This window comes from Euprymna scolopes, chromosome 7 (assembly GCF_053919585.1).
Source record: "Euprymna scolopes isolate OS-2025 chromosome 7, ASM5391958v1, whole genome shotgun sequence".
Taxonomy (NCBI): Eukaryota; Metazoa; Mollusca; class Cephalopoda; order Sepiida; family Sepiolidae; genus Euprymna; species Euprymna scolopes.
Window position 1 is genome coordinate 90,613 of NC_136488.1, and position 25,214 is coordinate 115,826.

A 25,214-nucleotide genomic window follows, 5' to 3' on the forward strand; every position below is an offset into this window, starting at 1 on the left:
CCCTCTTCTTTTCTAATCGACCACACCTGGCCTCTCGCCACCAATGTCGCACCGCACAATCTGAACGTCAGAAATACGAAATACTTTTCAATAGATGTTCACGACTCTTTTCTTTCTGCCCCATCCAGGGTATTTTTTCCAGCTTTTAAATCCTCCTATCTAGAAAAAAAAGAAAAGAGAGGGAAAAATAGCTTCTCCCATCATGCCCTGCCTTCCCAAGATGCCCTTCGTGTATATAAATGAGCTAGCCATCGTTTCCTTCTTTTTTCCCAAAGAGCGATGCAGATACGCCAGGTACGTTTTTTTTCTAACCATATACCCCACACGCCCCCCTGATCTTCGAGATCAATAAGACACTTCATAATCCTTCATGCAAGCAGGCCCCCTCCTTTCACGTTGAGGCCTCTCGGTAACAACTTCTTGGGGGTCGATGTTTTCAGGTTCACTACAGACATTCTCGCCCAGTTGTAAAGAACCACAATGTGGGGCTAAGTCGAATTGAGATGCATCGTTAGTTTCTTGGTGAATCTCGACTTCCTCCTCTTCACTGCCATCAGTGTGCACCGGCAGGGTTACTCGGTGCAGGTCTAGGATATGCCGAGGAACGCCATTCACCATCACATTGTTCTTCGACTGCGTTCCCGTTACGACCCCCATCCCCCAGCGAGTGGTACATTTTGCATTGGGGGCTTCACCCACACCACCTCGCCCACTTTAATGGTAGCTTCTTCACCCTCAATTCCTACCGTTTTGTTGCATGGATGCCGCCACATATGCGAAGATGGCTCTATGAGGCACAGTTGTCTCATCTTGTCTGGTTTTCGGTGAGATGTTGTACCAAAACACTGCCTCTATGCGTGAAATGTTGTTTTTTTCCACAGCAGCCTTGATGGTGCAATGATTCCTCTCCACTATCCCATTGCCACTCGGCCGATACGCTGTCCTAAAAAATTGCCTTACTCCCCACTTATCACACACCTCTTTAAAGGCTTCTGATCGGAAAGCGGGGCCATTTTCCATTAACAGTTCCTCAACCGGCCCTCTCTCCAAAAATATTTCTTCGATGACCCCTCCGATCGCCCATGCAGCTTCTGCCCTGATCTCTCTCCATATGGCAAACTTCCCCGGTCCACAGTCGACCATCGACAGACACAGCTTATGACGATAATGGGTCACATCAATGGCCAATCACTTCCAGTCCTCCACAATGTGTAACTCTACTGTTTCGTGTCTGGATGGTCCGTGGACTATCGATTGGCACTCCTGACAGTGCTCCATTACCTCCTTCTCGGTGGTTTCCGGGTAAACCTCTCTTGCCAGGAATAACGTCCGTTCTCAACCAAAGTGGTGCATTTCATGTAACTTTTTAAGTTCCTCCCCTGCACAGCATACCGAGGAAACCTCCTTTCCCTCTTGCAGCCAGGCCTTCTTTACCAGTGTCATCGAATCCGCATTGTTCTTTTCTGATGGGACCAGCACTACAGATACCTTCAACTGGAATTCCGCTATAAAATCTGCGAGTGCTCCAAGCCTGCGCTTGATCAGCATTTCTGCAGCACCTCTAGTCCTAACTCTCTTATCGCCAGTCTCTATGTTGTGGTGCAGCCTGAGTCAACAAGGGCCATGGCTCTCTTCTCATTGACTACAATAACGGCCATGGTTCTCTTCCCATTGACTACTACCAGTAACTACAGATACGCCCGGTACGTTTTTTTTTATTTTTTTCTAACCATATACCCCACAGTTATTACTTTAAAAAATTAACCAAACGTTGTATTTAGAAACTAGGAAAAGAAAAATAAACTTTGACACGAACTTTGTAGGTGAAAAAAAATATTTATTATCTTTTTCATACAAAAGTTGCCGAACATGTATTTATATCACAACACAATATTTTCTCTTTTTATTTTTCTCTCATCAGATATCAGTCCTTTATTTTTAGTTACAACCAACTGTTGTGTTGCCATAATTCTTTGTAGAACTCACAGGTCAACCGTTTTTCTTTTGAAAGGGTATGAGGGAGGAAATCCGCGCGTATGTCGAGCGTAATTTCTTAACTATCACACATATTTTCCTTTCTTTTCCTCCTTTTTCTTAGAAAAAATATATACATTTCATTCCATGACGTTATATCCATGCAACAGCTTAAATGTTGGTGTGACATTAACTCGGCATGTGAGTTGTCAATTTGTGTGTCTTTGCTTCATCATTAAACAACGGATCATGCGACTATGTTACATGGGGTTAACATGGTGCAGTCTTTTTAGGTCGATTTCGTCTCAGAATAACTTATTATTATAAATTATTGTAAAAACTACAATTAGACTTGTATGCTAGCACAGATCTATTTTTCCTACACGCTTTTTAACATATAGATCACGAATATTTTATTTCTGGGAATACGACCCAAATATTGCACTCTGAAATTTGATGTATGTGCAATTTAAACATATCTTTTACTTGATTAACTAGATATATTGGCAAAGTCATTTTTAAAAATCTTTGTTTATAATGCAAATGGCATCTATGAGGTGCGTTCAATAAGATTCCACACTTTTTCGTATGGGCACTTTATTGATAGTAAACACATGAAACTCTAGTACCCTTCGAAGTAATCTCCTCTGGTTGCAATGCACTTGTTGTACCGTTCTAATAACTTTACAGAAAACACACAACTAAACAAACAGTGGTATTGAAGAAACAAGAGATGCCCATCTTGGTCAAATGATCTGTGAAAAAGATGGAGTTGGGGATTACACTTTTGTGACAAACTTTGCACAAATCTTCCACATCTTCAGTTCCTCGTGGATAAGTGTGTACACAGTTCCCACACTGACATTAAACAATGCACTTATTGTCTCTATAGACATACGATGGTCCTTATCCATGTAATTCTTTATTTGGCCAATTAACTCTAATTTTCTGACTTCCTCACTCCTCCCATACCTTTCATTATCCTTCATAGACTCCCTGCCTTCCTTAAATCTCTTATGCCATTCAAAGACTAATGCTTGATTCATGCAATATGGTCCAAAACAGTCTAAAGCATTCCATACGTTTTGTGGCATTTTCTGAAAGTTTAAAACCGAATTTTATTGTATATCAGTCTCCTTGGGAAGGGTGTGTTCCAATTCCTGCTGTAGTTGTTCATTTAAATCTGAAATCATAAAAATTGGGCAATCATCTCAAAATGTATAGCAATAACGTACTGAATTCTCAAGAGTCTACGACAATTTTAAATGCATGTACAAAACAGTATGGAAACTTATTCAAGCCCTTCCCCCGCATAATTACAGGAAGTTTCTTTTTTATTTTCTTATTATTTTGTTTAAGTTAGGGGTGAAACATTCTTCCACAGACCAGACATTCGCCCACTATCTTCTATATTCCAAGTGATATATTTTTTAAAAGTTTCTAACCGCCCCTTTAAGTGCAATTGTTTGAATTTCTCTAGCACTTAGTTCACTGGGTCTTGAATTATCGTTTCTTTGTATGAGATAAGGAACGTGTTACAATAACATAGTGCTTCTCTATTTTGAAATTTTTCTTTCTAACACTTATGCCTTTTTAGTAGCTGCAATATGTTAGAACTTTGTGAAAATGAATAGCTATATATTAGACAAATATCTTTGCTCAAGGAACAATATATTCTGCAAAATATTGGATTTCTTTGACAAAGGTTATTACACTTTTGATAAGAATATGATTGCTAACATTTGTTTTATGTAAGGCAGTTTCACTTCGTTATTAAAATAGAGAAAAATATTTCACAGTAATATGGTTTTTATCCACTATGTGTTCGCAGATGTCACACATGTGGCTTATCTGTAAGAGAATCACACACTACAAAATAAAATAGTTTTTATCATGTGTGTATTCATCTGTGTTGCTACATATACTATTACATTATAAATTAACTAAATACTTTAATAGAATGTTTTCTTTGTAGCATCAGTACATTGTAGTTGTTTGAAGAGGAGAGCCACATATCTATGCAATATCTGTTTAATTACACAACAACATAGTATATCTGTTTAATATGTAAGAGCGATATACTACAAAGGATGTTTTCTTATAGTATGTGCTTGCATGAAACATAGATTTCTTTGAAGAAAGAAGACATAAATACTTAAAACAGAGATGTGTCCTTTTAAGTATGCCTATGCATATGTTGTAACATATTTTGTTTAAATTTAAAAGAAAGGCCACATACTTTACGAGAATATGGTTTTTCCCTACTATGCCTTCGCATATGTTGCAACATAGTTTGTTTTTGTGTAAAAGAAGAGCCACATACCTCACAAGAATATGGTTTCTCTCTTTTTTCATTTTTCTTATCATTTCGTTTAAGCCAGGGATGGGGCATCATACCAGATGCCAAACATACACCTGCTATTTTAGACACTTCAACCGAGAGATCTTTTTAAGATTCTAACCGTCCCTTTAAGTGCAATTGTTTGAATCTCCTTTGCACTTGGTTTACCTGGTATATTTGTAAGATAGTTTGTAAAATTCTTTTTCATAAGTCCGGTTGCTCCTATAATTACTGGAATGATAGAGATCTTCTTAAGGTTCCAGTTTCTTTTCATGTCATACATAAGACCCTGGTATTTGGTAATCTTTTCCCTCTCAGCTCTGTTTAACCCAGCATCATTCGAGACACTAACTTCCACCAAGGTTGCTTCCTTCTCCTTATTGTCCCATATTACAATGTCGGGGTTCTCTCTATTTTTTCATTTTTCTTATCATTTTGTTTAAGCCAGGGATGGGGCATCCTACCAGATGCCAAACATACACCTGCTATTTTAGACACTCCAACCGAGAGATCTTTTTAAGATTCTAACCGTCCCTTTAAGTGCAATTGTTTGAATCTCCTTTGCGCTTGGTTTACCTGGTATATTTGTAAGATAGTTTGTAAAATTCTTTTCATAAGTCCGGTTACTCCTATAATTACTGGAATGATAGAGATCTTCTTAAGGTTCCAGTTTCTTTTCATGTCATACATAAGACCCTGGTATTTGGTAATCTTTTTCCTCTCAGCTCTGTTTAACCCAGCATCATTTGGAACACTAACTTCCACCAAGGTTGCTTCCTTCTCCTTCTTGTCCCATATTACAATGTCGGGTTTTACAGCTCCGTTTTCTAGGTACGTGGCTGTAGGGATTGCATAGTCATAGTGGATGGTATATGACTTGTTTCCGACTGTTCTTTCGGGTATATGTTCCCATGACTTCTTGCTGTATTCGATATTTAACTTATTGCAGATCGTCCAGTGGAGATATTTGCATACTTCATTGTGTCGCATTGTATAGTAGCCGTCCCCTAGCAGAACCTTACAGCTAGAAATCAGGTGGCTCACACTCTCTACTTCTGTGTGGCAGAACCTGCATTTGTTGTCTTTGCTGAGACTACTCATCTTTTTAAACACATTGGTTATCAGGCCTTGATCTTGGGCAGCTATTATAAACTTCTCCTGGTCATAGTGGAGCGATCCATCCTTTAGACAGCTTATAGACCCTTCCTTATCAATATAGTCTTGGTTATATTCGTCCAGAAAATAGTTGGCCTGTTGTTGGTTGGCCCATTCTTCAACTTTCTTGTCATGGAAAGATTTAGTGTATTTCTGGCGACTTTTTCTGGCTATTTCAGTCGCAGGTATCTTTTCTGTTTCTGTCTCACTTGTAAGACAGTCTTTCCCAAAAGGTTTGGCCAGTTTTGTGATGGATGTTGTTCTACTGGCTCTTGATTCCTGATGTTGGTGTACCATCTTGAGAGTTGGGTTTTTAGAGCTCATCAGATATTGTCCGGTGCTCACAATAGTTGCACGATGTTGATGGTCAATCTCCGAGAGCCCCATACCTCCTTTCCATCTGGGCAGATACATTCTAGACAGACACTGGTTTTTGTATATTACTTTATACATTATCAGCATTTTACGTGTCTTAGTGTCTAGTCTATTTATGTCTTTTTGTGGCCAGTCGACAATACCAAAACTGTATGTTACCACTGGCATGGCTAATTGGTTAATGGCAGTTATTTTGTTTCTGCCTGTGAGTTCTGTTTTGCACATCTTCTTGACTCGGCGTATGTACTCACTTCCAATTTTGTTTCTCATCTTGGCATGCTGGATGGTATCATTCTCTTCTATGCCAAGGTATTTGTATCCTTCCTGCCCTTCTAGGTCCTTGATGGTGGTATATTCATCAAGCTGTATATTTTCAGTTTCGATCTTCTTCCCAGATTTGATGGAGCACTTGGCACATTTGTCCAGTCCAAATTTCATGCCAATATCTCTGGATATGTTATGTACGACTTGCAAGAGTTCATTTAAGTCGGCATCAGAACTGGCATACAGCTTGAGGTCATCCATGAAGAGCAGGTGGTTAATTCGTTTGTTTGGGTCTTGTCGGCGGTCCTGGCTTAGATTGTAAGCACATTTGTTTTTGTTTAAAAGTTTGCTTAACGGATCTATTGCCAAGCAGAAGAGTAAAGGGGATAAACTATCTCATTGGAAGATTCCTCGCCTGATGTTTACGTCCATGACCCTTATATTTCCTTTTGTGTGGCTTAATGTCATGTTTGTTTGCCACATTTTCATTTGTGTAGCTATGGCCTGTTTGATTATCGGGTGTATCTTATATAGCTCTAGACAGCGTAGAAGCCACGTGTGTGGTACACTGTCATAAGCCTTCTGATAATCAATCCAAGCCATACTTAAATTTCGCTGTCTTCCTACAGTCTTCCAAGATAGTTTTATTTGTTAAGAGCTGGTCTTTGGTACCTAGACAGTCCCTCCTACAGCCTGCTTGTTCTTTTTCAAGATATGTGGCACAGGAGAGGTGTTGGTATATACTGTCCGCAACAAGGCCAGTGAAGAGTTTGTAGGTGGTAGTGAGACAACAAATGGGCCTGTATTTATTAGGGCGTTGCGTTTCTTTTGCCTTTGCTATGAGGGTTGTATCTCCTCTTAATAGCCATTCTGGTGTGGTTTCTTCACCGCTCAATATTCTGTTGAAACAACTGCTATAATGCCCATGTAATGATGTTAGTTGTTTCAGCCAGAAATTGGGGAGATTGTCGATGCCAGGCTTTTTGTAATTTGAGACGCCATTTAGCTTCGTTTTTATAGTGCCAGCTGTTATTTTTGGCTCCGGCATCTCTGGCCTATTTTCTAGGCTCCTCTCAATGGTATGGATCCATTGAGCCTCTTTGTTATGGGTGATCTCGTTCTCAAACAGAGGCCTCCAATAATCCTCCAGCTCTTGCATTTTGGGCGGGTTATTCACCGTTATAGTGTCCCTTATTAGGTTACGGTAAAATAACCGAGCATTCTGCTTAAATGTTTTGTTTTCATGCTTTGCCCTATTCTTGCTTTCTCTTTTCTTAATGCGTTTGGAAAGTGCTGGGATTTTTCCTTCTAATTCTCTAGCTACGTTGTGTAGCTGTCCTGCTTTTGTACCATATTTCCTGCTGAGTTTGCCGATGATGTTCTTCAGTCGTCCCTGTACAGCAGGGGCGGCTAGGAATTGTTTAATCTGGGACAATTCCCTTCGGCACAGGTTTAGCTGGTTTTGGATCTTTTGTTTCCAGCGTGGTATTTTGTCTTTTGCCTCTGGTTCCCGTTGTTTTTGGAATGTTGGCATTACTTTCCTTACAATGTAGAGTCCTGATGCATAAGACACCTGATTTAACTCAGTCAGGGTTGTGCTATATGGCACTAGTCTCTTGAGAGCAACATTAACCCTTTTATTGCTACCTTCTCTCCAGTATGAGTTCGCATATGTTGCAACATATGTCTTCCTTGCAAAAGAAGAGCTGCATACTTCACATGAATATGGTTTCTCTCCTGTATGCATTCTGATATGTTCCACCATATGTTGTTTCTGTGTAAAAGAAGAGCCATATACTTCGCAAGAATATGGTTTCTCTCCAGAATGCATTCGCATATGTTGCAACATATAATTTTTCCGTGAAAAGGAAGATCCACATACTTCACAATCATATGGTTTCTCTCCAGTATGCGTTCGCATGTTCCTTAAGACATTAGATTAATTTACAAAAGATGAACCACATACTTCACAAAAATATTGATGTCCAGTATCAGATTTATTATTAATTTTCAAAGTTAAAATATGTGACATTTTTAGTATAACTTGTTTATAAGTATTATTAGATACTGGCTTTCATGCAAAAAATAGAATTAATTATGAAACATAATTTTTCCGTTTTTATTGATTTTAAATTTAGTAGATCGTTGAAGGGATGTCATGATAGAGACTTTTTCTTATGTTTCAGTGGAAACATTACTTGTTTAAACTGCAATTGCTATTATAATTTTATAGAACTTATTTGACCTTATTTAAATCCTACATAAATATTTTTCTTATAGCTTAAACTGTTATCGATAATATGTAATAGTATAGAACCGGTGGGTGCTACTTTGTATGGAAGCTCAGTATTATATCTATGGATTTGAAAGTAAATAGGACTGATTTATATCTATACAGATCGGAGAAAACGGGACATGAAGGAGAAATTCATATAATTTCTATACAGCTTCTTTTGATGATATTTAAACGCTATATAAATGACATAATGAATACAGATTCACAGAATTCAGACCAGTAATAAAACTAATTTCCTACATATTTTAATAGCTAATTATTCAAAGTTGTTAATTTTACAGCTATGATTTCAGTATAGCTGTAGGTGTTTCATTTCAAATATTTTGGATGCCTGAAATTTAACATTTATAAAAGAATCTATAAGTGCATTAATCATATGCACAATAAGTGTATTAGATATATATACACTTGCAACATTCAAGCTAGTGTTCTAATGAGTAATACAAAGAAGAAAATAAATGCTTATGCAGTTGACAAGAAAATGTTTTCTCAATATATCATAAAATGCTCTGTGATGAAAGAAAAAGATGCATATATTCTCAAGGATATCATTTTTTTTCAGAAATTTACACCAAGAATTTTCCAAATATCTTTTTGTAAGACTTTCCGATATTTCAAGTCACCAAGAGAATGTCGATCCATTCGAATGGAATGATACTTGTTTTTCCCATAAATGCTGGATATTCTGCAAAATTAAAAACGATTAAATTATAAATTTGAAGAAAAGATATATTTTATATGTTTATTGCAAGTAAAATTATTAAAAATCATGAATATAAAACCAAAATTTATATTATAAAGTGTTATGCACAATTTTAAGTTTCCAAATGCATTCTAGATAAAATTCAAAATATAATGAAGACAAATGTTGCAATACTTATCCATTAATAAAATGAATTAATCCTTTTATATTGTTAGTTTAAACAAAACAGAAAATACAAATAAAACACAATAGCCCAATTACATTTACACATTTATTGTACACTGACAAACATTTAAATAACAACACAACATAGTACAATGGAGACAGTTCAATAAGACTCACCGGCTGGTGGAATAAGTCCTTAGAGTTCACCTCTTAGTGGAAAAAGGTTCTCCTCTCCTTGAGAGGGAAAATCAACACGTCTGCCCATGACCAAAAGTAAAAGACACAAGGAATATATAAGGGGCAGATTGCTCCTCCCCGGTGTCCTCTAATTTTTAGTCCCCTACAACACTCCCCCCAAAATATGGAGTACTTTTGATTGAATGCTGTGAGAGGATTTTTTATGTAGAGAGAAAGTCTCTTAAATGGGCAGGCAATTTTATCTGTCTGCCCAAACGTGTTTTTTTATGAGAGCGTTTTTCCAATGTCACTTCGACTGGCATCATCTGTGAGGGATCTACTTCTAAATATGCATCCTCGAGTGTTGCAGGTTTCAACTTGTCAATTGAAATATTTTGTTCTTCGCCCTTAATGAGGACGCTGAAGTACTTGTTGTTTTTCTTGTTGACTTTAAAAGGTCCACGGTACGGTTGTTGCAGGGTATGCGACCTAGCTGTATCTCAAACAAACACATGTGTGCATGTCTCTAGTGCTTTTGGCACATATGTGTTAGCGCACTTCTTTATTCCTGATGGAGAATATGCCATTTTGGCCATGGTTCTTGTCAGTCTATGAACGAATGATGCAGGGTCCCAAACTCTATTTGGTGTATCACAAAAGTATTGTGCTGGCAGGCGTAGTGCGGTACCATACAGCGCTTCTGCTACTGAGCAATTCATATCCCTGTTTACTGCTGTGCGCAAACCCAGCAAAATTAGAGGAAGGTGTTCTAACCACTTTGTATTGCTGGTAAGCACTGCGCAGAAAGAGGCCTTTAGGCTGCGATGTAGACGTTCGACTGCACCATTTGCTTGTGGATGGTATGGTGTGGTGTGTATACTTCTGGTGCTCAAAAGTCCTGATAGTTTATGAAACAGTTTGGACTCGAACTGTCTACCTCTGTCAGTTGTCACATTTTCCAGGACACCGAATATTGCTAACAAAGCAGCAAGGAAAGTTCTGGTTGTTGTGTATGCTGTCTTATCCGGCATTGGTAAGGCTTCAAACCACCTTGAAAATCTGTCGACACATGTCAACAGATAGCTTTGGCCTTCGCATGTCGGAAATGGACCGGTGATGTTGAGGTGTATGTGCTTGAACCTCTCATCTGGTACTGGAAATGTGCCTAGTGGCGCACGTGTATGTCGACCAACCTTGGCCTATTGACACTGTACACACTTCTTCATCCATTCTCACACGTCCACTTTCATCCTCGGCCAGACATACCTGTCTGTCATTAAGCGTATCGACACATTGGCCCCTGGGTGTGATAATCCATGTACCGCATTGAATATGTCTTTCCTTAAGGATGCTGGGAAATATGGGGCAGTTTGTTAGTGCTGATATCACACACTATTTGTCTAGGGCCGTTGGGGTGTGTCATTTTCACCAGTTGCAGTGATGTTCCATTATTCTACAGAAGCTTCTGCAGGTGCTCGTCTTTTTCTTGCTCCATAGCTAAGGTGTTGGCCTCGACGGAAGGTCCCAATGTGAAGAAGTTTATTCCTCGTGACAGTGTATCTGCTGGTATATTGTCAGTTCCCTTCACGTGTCTGACATCCGACGTAAACTGTAGAATATAGTCCAACTGACGAACCTCTCGGGGAGAGTATTTGTCTGAGGAGGACTGCAGAGCGCCTAATAGAGGCTTGTGGTCAGTCACCAAGTAGAATGGCTGTCCCTCTAGCAGCTGCCGATAATATCTTATTACTGAAAACGAGGCCAACAACTCTCTAGAAAAAGTGCTCTTGCGTGTTTCTGCACCAGTCAATTTCCTGGAGAAGAAAGAAATAGGTCGCCAGTTCCCATTACATTTTTGTTGCAGGACCGCTCCAATTCCAGTTGCAGATGTATCTACTGCCAGGCAAAGTTCACTATCGGGTTGAATGTGGGACAGCTTTGCGGTGTCTTCTAGCATGGCCTTTACTTTGTTGAATGCTGCTATTGCTTCATCCGATAGTGTAATGTTACAGTTCTTCACATTCGTCAGCATACCTGTCAATGGCAAAATTACTTGAGCAACATGAGGGAGAAACCTACGTTAGAAGTTAACTAATCCTAAAAATTGCCGCAACTGTCTCATTGTAGCAGGAATAGAGAAATCTCGGATGGACTTGACTGTCTCTGGGGACGGGGAAATTCCTCTCTCTGAAATATGGTGCCCCACCCAAATATAACCTCGGATTGACCAAAAGTACACTTTGATGGATTTAAAACAACACCATATTGGTTCAGGCGATCGAATACTTGGTGCACATGATATATGTGTTCCTGCCTATTCTTGCTAGCAATGAGGATATCATCTATGTATGCATACAGAAATGGCAAGTCTCGCAGAACCTGGTCCATAAAACGTTGGAACGTTTGAGCTGCGTTGTGTAAACCAAATGACACATGTAAAAATTCAAACATTCCCAACCGTGTGGTAATTGCTGTTTTGGGAATATATTCGGGCTCCACCGGGATCTGGTGGTATGCCCGAATAAGGTCTAATTTGGTAAAGATCTTATTATTCTGGGCCACTGCTGTTGTATCTTGGATATGTGATACTGAGTACCTATCCGGTTTCGTAGCGGCATTTAAAGCTCGGTAGTCCCCACATGCCCGCCATGCATTTGACTCTTACTAACAAGTTGAAGAGGCGAGGCCCATTCACTATTTGAAGAGTGAACTATGCCAAGCTGCATCATCTGCTGAAATTCTGCTTTCGCAGCCTTTATTTTTTCGGGTGTTAAACATCTAGCTTTACAATGGACGGGTGGGCCTTTTGTCTCGATGTAATGAGTTACGGTGTGCGGTAAAACTTCCTTGTGAAAGGAGGGGACAGGTACTGAAGTATATTCCTTCAAAAGACTCAGGAAAGCTTCGTCCTGGTCTGCGTGTGCTACCTGTGGACCTAATGGTGTGCCACTCCCCATCACCCCACATGTTGCAAGTTGTGTGCTTGGATCTCTGAGACACTGGCCTGACATATCTACTACCAGGCCAAATGCTTGCAGAACATCAGTACCCAGTATAGCACTGCTTACGTCAGCCACTATAAAAACGTGGATAAACGATCTGCGTAAATCCAACTTGAGGTCCATGCACCTCTCCCCATAAGTCCGTATAACGAACCGTTTACAGCTCGCAGTGTAAATTTACAGGGAGGAGACCTTTTGTCAACTGATGTTGCCGGGATAAGGGAAACTTGTGCCCCACTGTCCACTAAAAACGGGATGCCTGTATTCCTATCTACAACATAAAGTAGGCGGCCAGAGCAGGATGCACCGACAGTTGATGCCGCTCTCGTCTGTCGGTTTAGGCTTTTCCCTGCCCATTATAGTTGCAAGGTGGAATACAAGAGTTGGCATTTTCGCCAAATCTCTAGGGCTTCCAACAAATAGCTTCTTGTTTGCGTTCCCGGGACTGGCTGCGACCTCCTCTGCTGCCATAACCCTGAATCTGCTTCTGTTGTAATGATAGTTTGGTGATGTCTTCCGCCATTCTGTTCATACGGGCTTTCAACCGTTTTTGGCCCTCCATTAATTTTTCCAGAAGCTCGTCTCTTCCAGAGGTCTGCACGCTCGATACTGCAGACGATTGTGTGGATAATATGTCTGCAATGTGATCTGCCATGACGGCGAGTTGTTCCATAGGCGTGGACTCGTCCTGAGCAGCAATAGCCACCTCATACTTCGTTGGAGGAAAATATGTTTAACGATGTTTTTATCCATCGCACCTTCCGCTAATTTTTGTAGCCGTTTTAGAAATTGGGATGGCTTGCTATCCCCCATGGTCTCTTGCTCCAACAACTACGAAATACGCTTATGTGTGGAAACAATCACAGACAGCACTACAGCAGTTGTGACTCTCTCCTTAAGTACATTGTACGGCTTCTCCGTAGGTGGAGAGATTATTGACTCTCTTACCTCAGTAATTGTATCCTGAGGTAAAATGGAGGCGACGTAACAGAATTTCTCTGCCTAGTTGTCAATCGATTTTTGTTGGAAAAATAAATCGATTCGAGCAATAAACAAAGCAGGGTCGTCGCGTACTAATAAGGCATTAAGATTACAAGTTGTCGCCATTTAAAAAAAAATATTTATTTATTTTCTTTTACCGCACTGGAAACTACAACAGTCTAGTAGCAGAGCATGGAAAGAAAGGAATAGCAATAATACAACACGGAGGGTAAGGGGGCACAGAGACCGAACGCAACGTACTCGCCCATATCAGCCAATCCTGTATCAGGCGCCGAATATGACCGTGGCAGGAAGACCGACGGCCGTTTTACGAACGAAATTTTCCTATAAAGTATAATTTAGTTTCGAATAAAACTTGTTGCATTTGGTGTGCACGATTAAAGGAAAACCCTAGTTCTATCCTTATTCTATCGACAAAAATATGTAAATAATAAAAGAAAAATCGTTTTGCTATCTTAATTACGCTACCCTAGGAATTTTCATTTAGGGAATAATAATTAGAATTCTAGTAATAAAATTTACATCCTAACTTTCTTATTGTTCATAAAAATATTATTTTACTTTTTTTTTTACAGAACTGATTATCTATGTGTGTGTGTGTATATATATATATATATATATATATATATATATATATATATATATATATATATATATATATATTCGGAGTCACCAATTTGTTAGTTTAAACTAAATAGAAACATACAAATAAAACACAATAGCCCAATTATATTTACACATTTATTGTACATTGACAAACATTTAAAGAACAATACAATATAGTACAATGGAGACAGTTCAATAAGACTTACCGGCTGGTGGAATAAGTCCTCACCTCGTGGCGGAAAAATGTTTCCTCCTTGATAGGGAAAATCAACACGTCTGCTCGTGACCAAAAGTAAAATACACAAGGAATATATAAGGGGCAGATTACTCCTCCCCGTTGTCCTCTAATTTTTAGTCCCCTACAATATTAGACTAAATATATGTATAAACAAATTATTTTATATTATATCCAAAGTGTAATAATTGTCTTTTATAATTTACAAAAGAAATACATTTTTAAGAGATATCTCGAAAGCTCAAATACTTCATTGATGTTCATTAAAAAACAATTATAATAATACCATTTTGTTTGTAACACTATTCAACTAATGCATTACAATGCATGTAATAAATCCAGCCTTTCTTTTCCGTTGTTCTTGGTTCAACTAACAGATTTATAAATATTTGAAAGATACTGATACAGTTAGTAACCAATGCTAAAACCAATGTTTCTTTGGATTTTTTCAGCTGTTTATGTAAACAGTTGGAATATGCTGAATAGAAACATTCTATGCCTCAAAATTAAAACGATGGAACACTATACAAACAGGTAAGTATTAACAATTTAAAGCTAGATAAAATAGTTTTTATTTGAAACATTTCATAAAAATATTTTCTTTTTATGAAGAAAATATAGTTACTAAACTGGTATAATTTTTTATAAGAACTTTTTGCATGATAAAGTTAAAGATTATTTAATTTATTTTCATTATGTTTCAATAAATTGTTTTTAAACTATTAAAGTTTTTAACCCCGACCAGTTAAGTTTAGCTTAGTGCTAGGTTTAAGATAGATTAGGGTTATTGTTATGTCCCTTGGATTGGTGGGAGTTGTCCCCCTTTTTTCAATGTTTATAATGTAAACTCTCGGACGTAAACGTGAATAAACGAGACCGGGGGCAGTCGGCCATGTTGGTCTGAACGGTCACATATCCTTGTCCTGTTATTATTAATAGAAACCTGACATAACATGAGGTCAGAACAAGGGATTTACTAACAAATGTGAGCAAAATACGGGGAAAGAGTTATACTAAATATCGAGCCTAAGAGCCGTTAAAAAAAAAAGAAATATGTGAAGTTCCATAATAACCCTCCAGTATGAATAGCCACGTGAGTCCACCAGAGCCCTTTCCATTCGACCAACCCGAGTCATGGGAAAAATGGATACGACGGTTCAACCGTTACCGGACAGTGTCCAGCCTTGACGAAAAACCAAATGCTTGTCAAGTGGACACCCTAATATATTGTATGGGTGATAAAGCCGAAGACATTTTCGCCACATTCAAACTTGCACCCGAGGAAGCCCAGAACTTCAATATAGTGGTAACAAAGTTCAATGACCATTTCAAGGGTGATACGAACGTAATTTATGAACGGGCCAGATTCAACCGAAGGTGTCAAGAGGAAGGTGAGTCCATTGATTCATTCATCACTAACCTCCACACACTAGCTAAAAACTGCAATTTTCGAGACATGCACGAGGAATTAATTCGTGATAGAATTGTAGTTGGGTGCACAGATACTAAGCTATCACTAAGTCTGCAAATGATTCCGGACCTCACCTTGGATGGGGCCATCAGACGCGCACGACAGAGTGAAACAATAAAATCACAACAGCATCTCCTGCGGTCCCCAGAACATATCGTTGGTGAAGATCCAGCTGACAATAATATTGCAGTCCACTACGTTAGTGACAACCGAATTCGCAGACAAGGTCAGGGTAAACACATGACAAGACCCGGGCGAGAACTGCACTACGAAAATCGACAAAAAAAAATGAGCGCACACAGCAGTATAGACCAGAGGCTGAGTGCCACCGCTGTGGTAACAAAACCCAACACCAGAGACGCACGTGTCCTGCCATCTCAGCCACCTGCCACAATTGTGGTAGGGTTGGCTACTATGCTCACTGCTGCCGTACACGAAGGCTGCATGAAATTAAACCTAGCTCAGATGACTGTGAAAGCGATCAGAATGCGTACCTTGGTGTTCTGACGATATCAGAGATCAGCATAAGTAAGCCTTGGCGAACCAATATCGCCATCAATGGAGTGCCACTGAAATTCAAGCTGGACTCTGGGGCGGATGTGACTGCGATTCCAGAGCACATATATAAGTTACGGAGAGATCTACCAGACCTCTCAGATACCCACAAAATTCTTCATGGTCCAAGACGTATTCCACTCAAAGTGACTGGAGTGGTCACTGCAACTGTCTCGCATAAAGATCTTTCAGCAGAACAGAGGATATTTATTATCCACAATCTCGAGGAGCCACTGTTAGGAAAGCCAGCCATCGAAGCACTTAAGCTCGTAACTGTCCACCTAAACTTACATACCATCAGCAGCCAGAAACGCCCATTCGACCCAAAATAGAAATGCCAGACTTATTCACAGGCCTAGGCACATTTGGAGAAGAATGTACCATACTCTTACATCCGGATGCGATTCCATACTCAGTACCCACACCACGACGCGTACCACTACCCTTGATGGAGAAAACACGGGCTGAGCTCCAGAGAATGGAGAAACTGGGGGTCATAAGCAAGGTTGGCACACCCACCGAATGGTGTTCCCCCATGGTTGTAGTACCAAAAGCAAATGGAACGATTAGGATATGCGTAGATCTCACAAATCCCAATAAGTGCGTAAAACGTGAACTCGACATGCTCTCCACGGTCGACCACCTTTTGGCTCAGTTAGGGGAAGTAAAAATCATGAGCAAGTTGGATGCCAACAGCGGGTATTGGCAGATTCCACTTTCATCAGAATCTCGTTCGCTGACGACCTTCATAACTCCATTCGAACGATACCAATTCAACCGCCTCCCGTTTGGTATTTCATCAGCGAGTGAGATCTACCAGAGACGCATGTCACAAGTACTAGAGACCGAAATTGGAGCCATATGCATGCAAGATGATGTTTTAGTATATGGAAAAAGAAACAAGAACATGATGCCCGGCTGAAGAGCACACTGAAAAAAATTCAGGCTGCTGGTATTACGCTCAATTCGGGAAAATGCGAAATATCCAAGTCGTCAGTAAAATTTCTTGGACATATACTCAGTGCTGACGGCCTGCGACCTGATCCGGAAAGGCTCACTGGTATCTCGAAATTCCAAACACTAACGAACATGACAGAAACCCGCCGGTTCTTAGGGATGGTGAATCAATTAGGAAAATTCATTCCAAACCTAGCAGACATGAATAAACCATTAAGGGATTTATTGAATCATAATATGCGTTTTTTGGGACAATGCACAGCAGGATGCATTCTCCTCCATCAAGAAAGCATTGTGTCTAGCACCTGTGCTATGCCTGTACAATCCATCAAGTGAGACTGTGGTTTCTAGCGACGCTTAATCTAATGGACTGGGAGCAGTATTATTACAACGACAAGATGACACAAAATTACATCCCATCGCCTACGCTTCACGAGCCATGTCAGAAACTGAAACTCGTTATGCACAGATAGAAAAGGAGGCCCTAGCCATAACATGAACATAATGTGAACGCTTTTCAGACTATCTTGTTGGACTACACTTCACAGTGGAGACAGATCACAAACCACTGGTGCCACTACTAGGTACTAAGGACCTCAGTGAACTTCCAGCAAGGATACAGAGGTTTCGAATACGTTTAATGAGGTATGCATACACAATTCGCTATGTCCCTGGTAAGGAACTATACACAGTTGATGCTCTGTCAAGAGCGGTATCTGACAACGGACCCACCAAACAAGACAAGGACCTCGAAGAGTTAGCAACAGTGTTCGTCCACACCATGATGGAATCTTTACCTGCCACAGAAAAACGTCTGAAAGAGCTGGAGGAAGCCACTAAAACTGATGAAATTAGCAACTGCATATTACAATATGTAAGAAATGGCTGGCCATCAAAGGATCATGTCCCAGCATCAATTAAACCCTATTGGGCCTACCGTGGCAGCATCACGTGTGAGAATGGATTACTGATGTATGGCACACGGATTATAATCCCATCGCTACTCAGACCGACTATTATTACCAAAATCCACTCTGGTCATCAGGGAATTACCAGGTGCAGACAAAGAGCTCGCCAGTCCGTATGGTGGCCAGGACTATCTGGACAAATCAAAAGAACTGTAGAAAACTGTCCAAGATGCGCCGAGCTAAGACACCAACCGCCTGAACCACTCATGACAACTGAGCTTCCAACAAGACCATGACAGACTGTAGCCTCTGATCTGTTTGAGTTGAAAGGCAGCAGCTATGTCATACTTGTCGACTACTTCTCTCGATATGCAGAAATCGCCATGCTTACATCAATGACTTCCAGCGCAATGATACAGAGTTTTAAAGCTATTTTTGCCAGACATGGGGTACCTGTCATCCTAAGAACAGACCCAGGAAGCGAGTACACTTCGAAGGACTTTGCCAAGTTCGCAAATGACTGGGGTTTCCAGCACGTTACAAACAGTCCCCGCTTTTCCCAAAGCAACGGAACTGCAGAAGCCTGTGTGAAAACAATGAAGAGAATGTTAAAGAAGGCAAAAGACCCATATCTTTCTTTGCTTGCACACAGAGCGACACCAATGGACTGTGGGTTTAGCCCAGCGAACTGTTAATGGGCCGACGTCTGAGGACAAACGTCCCGACTCACCCGGATCTACTAAACCCCAGTTGGCCCAATCTTGAGAATTTTAGACAGAGGGAAAAGAAACCAGAAAGCTCAACAGCAACTCACACAAAAAAAGCTAAAGAGCTACAACCACTCGAAAATGGCACACCGGTATGGGTCAGAAGCTCCAACCCCCCAAACCAAGAAGGCAAATACACCACGTTCCTACATTCTACGGACCAAAGAAGAAGGGACAATAATGCGACGCAATCGACGACACATTGTACCCAAGCCACCAGAAATGGTCGAGGCTCACACATCGGAGACCCATGAAGACAGTCATCTACCTAGGGAAGAAACAGTCAAAACAGCATGCCCCACTCTCACCTCTCAAGGGTATACAACAACCAGATCTGGGCGTCAGTCAAGACCACCTATTAAACTAGACCTATAATATATGTATATACAAATATATATATATATATATATATATATATATATAAGTAAATAAATGAACTCTTTTCTTTTAATAGATATATCAAGTGTGTGTGTGTGTGTGAGAGAGAGAGAGAGAGAGACCATATAGTAAAAGAACATTAAACATTATTAAATAAAATAAAAAAGGGAGATGTTATGTCGGTGGGAGTTGTCCCCCTTTGTTCAATGTTTATAATTTAAACTCTCGGACGTAAACGTGAATAAACGAGACCGGGGGCAGTCGGCCATATTGGTCTGAACGGTCACATATCCTTGTCCTGTTATTATTAATAGAAACCTGACATAAATTATTTTTATGTTACGTTAGGGCTAGAGTAAAACAAGTTTTATTTTACATTTTTGGTTTAGGATAAAGAGTTTGGGAGAAAAAGGAAAAATAAAGACTGTTTACATTTTATTTAGTCATTCAAGAGACTGAGTCGTCCGTGTTTAAACGTTGACATTAATTATCGCTTTAATGTCTTAATGAAATTTAAAAAAATTCTGAATTGAAAGACGTTGTCTGTTGCAATCTGATAAGCTTAGCGCATCAGCATCATCTGTTTTTTATGCAAACTCTTCGACGATACCAATACAAAAATCGGTTTCATCATGAGCTACAAACTTTACAAGTATCAATATAACCAAAGAAAACCATTCATATTCTTCACATATATAATAACATATTTTATTATTTCAAATATTTAATAGTACCAAATGAGGTTATTGATTTGAAAATGATTTTCACTTAATGCAAAAGAGAAATAACATGTTATTTGAAGAAACAATAGGAAAAACACCTCAAATTTTACAGTATACTTGACAGTGAAATGAAGACATACAGAATTGTTAATTGCAATGGTAGTTGTAGTATAGGAATCTATAATGGTGAAAATTCTGTGTGGATTTACCTTCCTGATAATAATAGATGCAACGAAAGTTCCTGACAGAATATCTACCTATAAGTCAGAGGAGGTCAATATTGCAATGATGGGACAGAAGTTTCAGTTTGGTTAATAGTGTGGGATCTATTAGGTTGACGACACTTTTTTTAATCCTGTCTAGGAGAGAGAGACTCGTGGCAGATGTGTTTATTCATGAAAATGTCACATCTGAAATATTTCTGAACATCTCTTACTAGCAATGCACACGAATAAATTAAATTTGCTAAAAATAGTTCAATAATGGAATACATAGAAAGAGCCTAATGATTTCAGAAAAAAGCTTGAATATTTACAAAAATTTGACTAAAGACAAGGAAGTTATGACTTTCTGCTTTGCATGTTTGGATATTTTCCCTCTTGAAGACCGCATCCGTTTTGTCACATTTTTTTACTGTACTTTTTCAGTAAAACTTTTATATCCTTGTTTAAAATACAAGATTAAACTGATGAAATTTGCCTTATAAATTTATTTTTGTGCAAGGAATCCGAAGATGGCACTGTATATGGCCATAAATTAATAGCTTCCAAGTAATTTGCAATAAATGCACATATATATGTCGCAATACCATAAAAATGTCATGTATGCATTAAAAAACATTTAGAAAACTCAATGTTGAACTGTATTTTATTTTATGTACAAGAAACTCAAATCTAATAATAGAACTGTTTAAAAATGAATATATTGCAAGATTTCTTTGGTGTTATTGTGTTATATTATGCCAGGTTGCCTTGCTGATTGTCGATTTAGGAAATCGACTATTATTATTATTTTAAAAAAGTAAAATGTTAGATAATGAACATTATTATTGTTTTATAACTTATGTAGAAAAAGGTATGCAGAGAGAATGTTATTGAAACAAAGGAATGTTAGTAAAATATTTAGCTTTGAATAAAAAGATCCTGGAATTTGACTTTGAAAAAAATGTAGGCTTCCAAACAGAAGATTCAGGATGGAATTGTGAAACGTGAGTAAATTAAGTATCGGAAACGTGTTTGGAATTCATATGTAATGTTATGTAAGTCATTGACATAATAACATATGTTATATATATATATATATATAATATATATATATATATATAGATGTGTGTGTGTGTGTGTGTGTGTGTGTAGTTATCAACATACAGTACAGTTTTGCTGTTTCACAGCTCATCAGTGCGGCTAGACAAGCAACTACCTCAAGCCAGGAATCGAAACCCGACCGCCCAAACGACAGTCAGAGCTTCTGACCATTACCACTATTTGGCTGCTGCTATGCGGGCAGTGAATTAACAATGTTTTGACATTGTCCAAATACCTAAGCTCAATTTGTTTACACAAAGAGCATCGCTTAATACGCTAATGGTAATTTGTACATCATTTACGATTTAGTTACAGAGCTAAGGAGAGTCTGGGACAGAAGTCCAAAGTGGAGAAGTTGAGGATAGACAGTGCAACAGTTGAGTCCCTAGCAATGGGCCTTTGGCCTGGAGCAGAGAGAGAGAGTAGACTAGGACGAGCATGCAATCTTTCAACAAGGAAACATGGTGAAATAAAAACTACCTGAAATATAACTGAAGGCTTCTGAGCGTTTGTTTGAAAGAAATGTTCATTTCAGCTTTTGGCAGCTTCATCAACCAAGATCGGGATGAACAAGGTATGATTTTTTTTTATGGAAGATAATAACCCTAACATTGTGTTCCATCCCCATTTGTATATTAAAAGTTATATGTCAGACTGTATTGTATGTCATACACATACTCAAGGAACAATTAGGAGCACTAGATGACATGAAGAAACTTCATTATATACACACGATTACGTGAACATTAAACATACACTGTTATACAAGTCCCCAACATAACAACTGTAGATTAACACCTGCTAAATCGTCCCCACCTGCCTGTTCAAACCATGTGATTATCCCTTTTTTTTACATATGAATACATTGAAAATTTTGGCAGAAATATAAAAACAACAAAAATATAAATTTAATATAAACATCTAATGTAAAATGATCTTAGATTTTAGTGTAACACTAAAGAGAGGCCACATCAGACCTGTAGGGTTGATGCGACGTTTCTTTTGGTTAAAAGTATTTTTTTTTGTTCCCAGACGATGATCGGGTTTTGAAGGAATAAAAATTATTATTAATTTTTTTTTGTCAATAAATTCTGAGCTAAGTCTGTTGTTGAGATGGCGGCGGCAAAAGTGCCTTTGTAGCGAAAAGTTAAATCACATTCTAAACTTCAAAAGCGAAAAAGAATGCATAAAATATTTTAGCCAAAATACACAGGCGTTTGATCTGAAATAGCCGAAATCATAATTGTACAAGAACCAGAGAATTGGGGATTGCACACCCGCAATTGGCAAAACTATGAGCCAAGTTTGATCTGTGAGTTTGACAGTTGAAAAAGTCGGGTTGTTTTTGATCTGAGAGAAACACACGCAGTGACTCGGCATTGTGTTTTAGAACAAAGAATAGGAAAAAATGAATTGTCCGAAATTTCAAAACAATAATACATATTTTTATGACGTATCGAGAATTGTCATTTGGTGAATCAGGTCGAACGAAAATTGAAGTTATGAAATATTTTTGCTCGGATGAGAAAATGTGTTGTCCGATAAGTTCAAAGCGACAAATGCATTCTTGGTCTTTTGACGTAATCAAAATGTCTGATATAATGGAATGGCCGACAACCAGAACTTAATTCAAAGATAAACTAAAATTCCTTTGAATTATCAAAGCGAAAAATGAGATCAATAGATAATTTTAAAACAAATAAAATCACGTGATTTACTTTAAGTCAAAGGAAAAATAATTTTCCTGGATATGGAAAAATTCCATTAGTAAGCCAGGGAGGAGTTAAATAATACAACGTGTAAGTTGGGCGTTAATTAAAGGAGGAGTCAATCCAATTTTGGAAATGGACCAATGAAAAAGAGCCCTGTCGAAGTATAATCAACCAATGAGAAAAGGCCCCGTCGAATTATAACCAAGCAATTTGATTGGTCGATGACGAACATGGGTGTCGTCATCATTCCATAATTGTATTATAAAAGAAATGAAAAATCAGAGATTAAGTCAGAGTCCGGGTCTGAGATTGGGAATCAGAGTCAAAGAGAGCTAAGTCGAGTTGTTCCGTCTCGGCAGAATCACCTCTCCTCTCTCTCTCTCTCCCTCTCTTGTTGCTTGATAACTCAACGCTTATAACGTGTCGATCACTTAACAAGAATTACGCAAAGTCCGCGATACCGACCAGGTATTTCAACAACAGAAGCTCAGCTGTAGAACTAACTGCTTGCTTGAATTAATTTTCAACTATATGTATATGTTGTAAATACTTCTTTTATGAATTTCCGAAATATATATTATATTAACCAACCTCCGGAGTTTTGTTGCTGATGTGCGTTGATCCCTATATGTGTATATTTCTTTATTTGCCATTTGTGACACTGTATCCGTCAACGACCACCCAGAATAACTAGACGATCCACGGAGAACAGGCCTTGAGGACCAAGCATCCGAGAAGAATCCCCAACGCCTTAACAAAGAACTCACTGGGTGACGCGACGTACTAATGGTTGGCAGACCTGGTTGCCCAGTCGACATATCATAACTGTACCGACCAGGGTGCAGATCATAACTGGGCCGCGATCAGAGGTTCAAGGTTGTGTAAGGTCACACGTTCAAGGTCACATTAGGGCCGTTCTAAGGTTCTAAAGCAGTTAACTATTTTTCCCCATGGGAAATCAATCCTGTGAGGTTTTTTGTTTGTTTTTTTTTTTTTTTTTTTTAGAAATTATGTGTTTTTAAGAGGGTATCACCTAAACTTCAAATTAGTGGTGGTAGAGCTAGGAGCAATCATATGTGAACACCCTGAAAACTTGGGCTGAAATAAACAAAAACAATTATTTTAGAGTGGGGGATTAGTTTTACATGTAAATTTAATATAAACTATTCACCATTTCCAGGCTATTCTAACGTTTTAAAGCAGTTAATATATTTTTTTATGTGAGAAAAATCATGTGAGTTATTTTAGAGAATGCGGGATTTTTTTTGAGACGAGTATGTGTAGTTTTAAGATGGTTTGAACTTAAGGTTAGTGTTAGTGTTAAAGGAGATTTGGGGGGGGGCTTCTCACTCAGATTTATAGTTAATGCTACAACAGATTCAAGGGAGGCACTTTTAAATGGGCTTGTTATTCGGACATAGATTTAGTGGTAGCATAATATATACAGAGAGAGAGAGAGAGAGAGAGAGAGAGAGAGAGAGAGAGAGAGAGAGAGAGAGATACTAACTTTTCAAATAAAAAATATTTAAAAAAAATACTCTAAAAGGAAAAAAATGGTCGGGAAATGGAGGGTTTCGTTATTGATTAATTTCTTTTTTGCGAAAAAGCCCTTCCCTCTACTTTAAATTCTAAACAGTTTTTGGTGTCATATTTTTTTGTGTGTTTTTCAAAGTATGCTCACATAAGCACCTAAAAGAGTATCATCTTATTTAGTTTTATTTTTCATTGTCAGCTATAAATTCATTTACTCAATTAAAGTTCGGAAATTACATTTTATTTGAAAACTAATATATCTTGAAGGAAATTTTACAAAAGAATCACAAACTGCATTTATTTTAAACATAAAAAAGTTTGTTTTCGTTTTGTTTTTCAAAATAAACGTAATTTACAAAACTCATTAATTTCAAACGAAGCCAACAACAGCTGCTGGTTACTTTGTAATTATTATCACTACTGCTTAAATTGTTTACGTTAGCTTAAAACTGGTTAAAATTTTGATAAAGACCCTATTTAAAAACATTTCGTAACAAAAGAGAAATCAACACAAAATTAGAATTTTAATGCTTAAAAATAATAAACACATTAATTTATTCATTACTTGGAGTCAGTGGCGTAGCAAGGGCGGCGGGGGCATTTTAAGACGAT

At 38.5% G+C, this 25,214-nt stretch overlaps 1 protein-coding gene across 3 annotated transcripts in view; it reads right to left on the reverse strand.

Annotated features, from left to right (window-relative positions):
• Positions 1–1,822: 1,822 nt before the first annotated feature.
• Positions 1,823–25,214, reverse strand: part of LOC145279581 (uncharacterized) — a 202,203-nt gene continuing 178,811 nt past the window's right edge. For all 3 annotated transcript variants that reach the window (XM_080130741.1, XM_080130742.1, XM_080130743.1), the window contains one exon: positions 1,823–9,090. In XM_080130741.1, the coding sequence (XP_079986867.1) occupies positions 4,832–6,370 (1,539 nt within the window). In that variant the 5' untranslated portion in view covers positions 6,371–9,090 and the 3' untranslated portion in view covers positions 1,823–4,831. The remainder of the gene's footprint in view (positions 9,091–25,214) is intronic.